Source organism: Schistocerca nitens, chromosome 4, assembly GCF_023898315.1.
Source record: "Schistocerca nitens isolate TAMUIC-IGC-003100 chromosome 4, iqSchNite1.1, whole genome shotgun sequence".
NCBI lineage: Eukaryota > Metazoa > Arthropoda > Insecta > Orthoptera > Acrididae > Schistocerca > Schistocerca nitens.
The window spans coordinates 94,544,541-94,550,540 of NC_064617.1; the positions used below are offsets into that span (position 1 = coordinate 94,544,541).

At 33.0% G+C, this 6,000-nt stretch overlaps 1 protein-coding gene across 7 annotated transcripts in view; it reads left to right on the forward strand.

The window, feature by feature from the left end:
• Window positions 1-5,166, forward strand: part of LOC126251497 (cyclin-dependent kinase 11B) — a 114,581-nt gene extending 109,415 nt beyond the window's left edge. For 6 of the 7 annotated variants that reach the window (XR_007545741.1, XR_007545742.1, XR_007545743.1 and 3 more), the window contains 2 exons: window positions 1,871-2,102; window positions 2,513-5,166. Coding sequence is in view for 1 of the 7 variants with exons in the window: in XM_049951969.1 (XP_049807926.1) it covers window positions 1,871-1,966 (96 nt within the window). In the remaining 6 variants the exon portion in view is untranslated. Of the gene's footprint in view, window positions 1-1,870 lie in introns of all 7 variants that reach the window. The other variant, XM_049951969.1, reaches the window with a different exon arrangement.
• The last annotated feature ends 834 nt before the right edge of the window (window positions 5,167-6,000 follow it).

Here is a 6,000-nt window from a genome sequence, read left to right on the forward strand (position 1 = left end):
ATATTTCCATACAAGCTCTGGTTTCCCTTATTTTATCATGGTGATTGTTTTCCCCTATATTGGTGTCAACAAAATATTTTCACATTCAGAGGAGAGAGTTGGTGATTGGAATTTTGTGAGAAGATTCCGCCACAACGAAAAACGCCTTTGTTTTAAAGATGTCCACCCTAAATCCTGTATCATTTCAGACACATTCTCTCCGCTATTTCACAATAATACAAAAGTGCTGCCCTTCTATAGGTGGATTTAATTTCTAAAGAATTATTTCAGCTTCATTTGAGGATTGCTTGAACAATATTGATATTTTCTTGGGAATATCATCTCAGTTATGTGACTGGATTTGTGATTTTTGTGTTATTTACAATTGCATACTATAGAAAATATGCTGTCCAGTTGATGCACTGCAGTAGAAATCTTTTCAAAATGTGTTGCTTTTGGTAGATTGCAATTTGGTAGAATTTGCCTTAAAGTGCCCCAAAACATGTTGTTATCTCTGTTTCAAGTTTGAGTTGATGGATTTATTACTCTGGGGAAAGGAATGTATAATTATGAAACTAAACAGTGATATGCCCCTCCAGATGAAGCTGTCAACACTTACAGCCACTGATCCATGCAAGTCTGTTAACTGCTATAGGGTCTAGGTTCTTGTTTCAACCCCCAGGATGATGATGATTGACTGTTAATGATGTGGCAAGTTAGTAGCAATATTGGCATTGTCAAATGTCTGCTTTCGTCCTGGATGGAGTTTGTCTTCCATCATCAAATTTAGACTCCCAAGAGGCTCTTTTCGCACTATAATGAAATGTTGACAGATCAGCAACAAAATGCCTCACAAGAGGACTTGAAGTTTGTAAAACTTTTTGGTCACACAATTATTATGTCTGTCAATTATATCTGACAGGTTTAAGGTAAACATTTCATTTTCCATTAATGAAATAAAGATGATGACAGTGAAAATAAATATTTTCAACATAATACTGAAAAACAATGAAATAAAACAAAAATAAGAACATGTTTAAAATATAAACTGTCAGAAAAAGCACAATTGGTCATAAAACAGTACTATATTTATTGTCCTTAGCTATAGTTTGAGGTGTAAAATATAGTTTTACAAATGTCTTCATTGCTCTTAAGCTGCATTTCCCCATGAGAAGAAAATGTATAATTTACAGCAAGCAGCTTGCACAAGTTACTTCTATTGCATTTTCCATCATAAATTTTCATCTGATGGCATATAATAGCACCTTTCTTCACCTGCTTACAATGCCAAGTATTATTAATGCCACACAACATAATAATTATTTTGTCTTCTTCACTAGACAAAGCACACTACATAATCAGAAAAGTTTGCTGGCAGTTTCAGGATTGCAGACCATGCCTCACATAGATTTATGTGAACATTTATCCATCTTAGTGACTGTTCTGTTCCTGTAAAACTGTTCAAATATTAATAATTTGAGTTAGTTAGTGCATATGTTCCTGCCAGAAAGCCATACCAACAGCTGAAACTAATAAAATTTAGTAAGATTTAGAGACACTCAGTTTCCATTTTTTTAGTTTGTTATTAACTGTTAATTTTTATTTTTTAGTCTTGCATTAGTGCCTTCATTCTTAGTCTTTTTTGCTTTTTTCTTCTTTTATAGTATCTTCATTCTTTCACTATTTCTTTTTCCTGTCTTTAGCCCACTTTGTGCCAGTTTTCTTTTCCCTCTTGCCTTGGAACACCTCCAGTTTGTAAACGTTTTCCCTAAAATTTTATTTCAGTGTTATATAATTTTAGCTTCTAGTATATACATATTTTTAAAAATACTGAATTCCAAGATCACTGTATTTTGGGTTAGTGACTTTAAGTATAATTCAATTGTTTCAGGGAGATGATGAAGAAGTTCCTGCTGGTGGGTTTCACATGGGTGTTGTTGAGAAAGGACGTGTTGCAGTTGGAGCTGGCTTCAGCCTGAAATTCTGAATTACTGGAAACACAGAATTTACCTTTGTGTTTTCACGAAGGTTATGTGATTCTGTGCATCATTGATTAAGGTTAACATTGTCGTGAAATTAGTGTGATGGCGGTATCAGTGGAACTTAATTTATGCTGAACTTAGGTAATTCCGATAAACAGTTTTACGTACTTTTTATCGTGTAATTATAAATAACTATTTTGCTTGGTTTTAATACTCTCCAGAAAACTTTTTTCTTTGTTAAAATGTACTTTCAGTATTTAAAATTTTCATGTACATGTGAACCTACCTGTTATGTCTTATTTTTTGCTGTCTAGACCCTCTGTTTTATTACATTTGTATGTGGTAGTCACTATTAAAATGTTTTTGTGTATTCTCTTACAAATCCAGCAAGAAATTTGTAATTCTGTTATGAGACATTACTTATAAATGTTGCTGTTTAAAATCTGACAATCCTCACTATTTTCCCACATTTGCAACAGCAAAACCAGTAATATACATTTTTTATTGATTCCTGTAAAAAAGTACATTTAAATTTTCAGTCATTTTTTCAGCTGGATGGTTAGCACAAAGGAGATCAATTAGCCAAACTGAAGACTGAAGCAAATATTTGGACATTTCTTGAGTATTCTTCTTGCTGTAACACAATCATAATGAAGCAGTTTAAAACGTTATATGACGTGCTGCTGCCACATGGTCCTTCATAAATTTGGGGAGAAACAACTGAATGCAAATCTGATTCAGCAAAAGCACTTAAAGGAAAAACTGTTGTTAGTAACTGACATGGAAAACCATATGAAACTATTGTGCATCTACCTCATCCTCGTCAAAATCATCTGCATTTTAAATACAAGTAGTAAAAGAAAAAAAATGCTGAATGTGTTCAGAGAGCAGAAAAAGTCATAAACCAGAGAATCATGAATAAATATCCCCACATCTTTATTCTTATTTGTATTTTTTAGAACAACCTTTTTGTCTCTGTGCTCATAAGGCTAGTCATTTTACATTCCAACCAAACTCATGCTAAACAGTGTGTGCCTATTAACATTGGAAAAACAAAAATAAAGCAAATATATTGACTGCTGTACTTAGTATGCTCTGAAACCTATTGGGAGCCATTTACATTTATGTAATTTGAGAATAAAAGTTGATGGAATAGTTTGAAAGGTGTGTTGTTACATATAATTTTTTTATATTTGATATTTTCTCTCAAATAGCAATGACTGAAAATAGGATAGTGTGACTAAGTAGGGGATTGGAAAATTAGTGCTCTGCAGATTCATGTATTAATGGAACACTGAATGTTTTGTCCCATTTATGCAGCTTCTGGTAGAACTGATTTTCATTTATTTCATATTAGTTGTAGAATTCTTTTCTCTTAATTTTCAAAATGTGTCACATTAAAAATTATATGCATTTGTTCAATGTCACACTCTTGATATAAAAAGAAGTATTGGGTATTGATATTCCAAAACTAGCAATGGGACTTCAGTTTTTCTCTGCCTCTTGGAATTTTGGCAGCAAGTTTTGCCTGCCTTTCAGCTCACCATTTTGCTACCCATAATTTCAATTCCCTCTTTTGGTATGTCAAAGATTCAATTGTGTTTTTAGAAACATTTATTCACTCTCCAGTTATTGCCCAGCTGCTCCTGCAGATGAGGTGTTCTAACCATTAGCATTCTTTTATGTAGTTGACTTACAGTTGTATTCCTTAGAAGCATATTTTGAGAGATGGCAAATCCCATCACTGATTTAGGTTTTTCTGGCATGATTGTTTGTTCTTTCTTCTGAGATTTCCACCAAACTACACCCAATCGTGCTCTTAATGGTGACACATGAATTAGATGTCTCACTGTTAAAATCATTTTGGCTGTTGTGAAAGAAGGACTAATACTGGTTATGATGCTCTGCTGATAATATCTAGAAACCTCTGAAAAATTCTGTGTAAAACTATGAAGACACAGGAGAGATGTTTCTCTGCCTCACATGCAGATACTGAGGAAATGTATGTTTCATGTTGGGGAGTAATGACAGCCATGTTGTGTGAAAATAGATGACCACACAAATGAAATGACATTTTGATATCAGACCAAGAAGAAAGAAAAAGTAGTATAAACATGATTGTTAGCAGCTGATAACTGACACAAATATTTCACTGTTATCTAATTACATACTGAAAACATTCTAAACTGGTTAAAATAAATAATTTGAGCTCATGAAAAATCACACATTCTACGACTTAATGTGAGAGAGAAGTTAGATAAATGCAGACCTAATTTTTTTCCAATCTTCAAAGAAAAAGATATGAAAATATGGTATTTCTCCTTACGCAAATCTCTGCCCCAGTACCTCATTTTCTGGAATAATTTTGTTTCTCAAAATTCCAAACTTTGTTTCTTTGCAGTGCAGGTTAAAGAGTTAGTTTTATTTATGTCTATGAACTCCTTTTTCAAATAATATTTTTCCATTTCAGTCTTGACACAAATATTTAATCAAGACCAGAACTGCATTCCATGTTTCAGTTGTATTTTGAATGTGATATTTTTTCATTATTTTGGCTTAGTTCCATTATCATGGGCTTCTGAAACACAGTTACATCAATTTATGACATATAAATTGCCACAGCAGAAAATTATTTTGGAAATTACACAGATTGTAATGGCTGATAGCAGGAGAAACTCCTTACTGTTATTTTGCAATGTGTGGTGAGTTGTAGCCAGTATGTGGTGTTTGTGGTTCTCCTTCATGTCTGGTATTTCAGGAACTGAGTGACTTGTTTCAGTGCTTCATATTTCAAAAATATTTTATTCAGGAAGTGATCATTCTAGAACTGCACCAATATTGGCAGTCAGACTTTGTTGCCATAGAAAAAGTCTTGTCGTGAAATTTATTATTGATTATTTACATATAAGAAACTCAGTGTAAACTTTGATGAGTAAGGACATAGTGACAGAAATATAGTTCCTATTACAAAGTATCTTGTGCCTCTTGTGTCTTTTTTTATCAGCTATGTATAGCACTATCAGTTATCTGTCATTGCAAAAATTGCTAGTTAATGTGTCGTACTGTAGGGAAAAATTGCAAGCAGTACATAACAGGTTTGTAGTAAAACAGTGATCTCTTTGTGTTGTTACAGAATTTTATGAAAAAATTGTTATAATGATTCTTTGTGACATATTATCGAAATATGTATCTGTTGCAAATAAAGTCCTCGTTTGTAATAATCTTTTCTCGTACTTTCTTCACCTTCTTCCTTTTCCATGTAATTTATGTCCAGCAGAGACAACATTTTGTACAATATTTACGCATACAATACATTATATAAAATGACAATGGTTAAGATGATTTTTCTCAACAATAGTGTGACAAGTTTGTTTTTAGGCTTTACTACCAGCTGTTTGATATCGAGTCTCTAGAAGAAAAAGGCAAACACAATGAAAGCTGTGTGTACATAGTCTAGATCAGTGGTTGTCAAACTGCAGCCCAATCAAGTATTTTTGTGGACTGTGGTTTAATCCAATTTCATAGTAATATGTATCTAGCAACTAACAGCCAAATTAAAAAACTTCCACTAATGTCAAGAGCTTGTTAATCCTTTCCAGACCCTCTGGCTAAAACTGTGTACATTAATGTTTGCTATGAATTAGCTGCAACAGAAATATTTTTCCTCAATGGAAACCTCATATACACATTTGTGGATGTTCATGTAAGTCTTGCATCTAAAATCATTTTAAAAAATCCCCTAAGAACAAGCATAACAAAAAATTTTCTTTCCTCCAGAGAAAATTTCCAGTCTGAAAAGGTTGAGTGTAATTTTTCTGCTCAATAACACACACAAGTGCTGAGAGACAGTAATATTTTAATATGTGCTTAATTTTAATTGACACTGGTGCAACTGGATGTCAGCTAAATAAAACTGGCTGCTTACCTCTGATGTATAAATCAGGGTGTATACGAACCGGGAAAAACCCGGGAATTTTTCGGAATTCCGGGAATTTTTCATTGTTTTAGCTTTCAGTTACATTTTTGTAGTTTTGGCTGC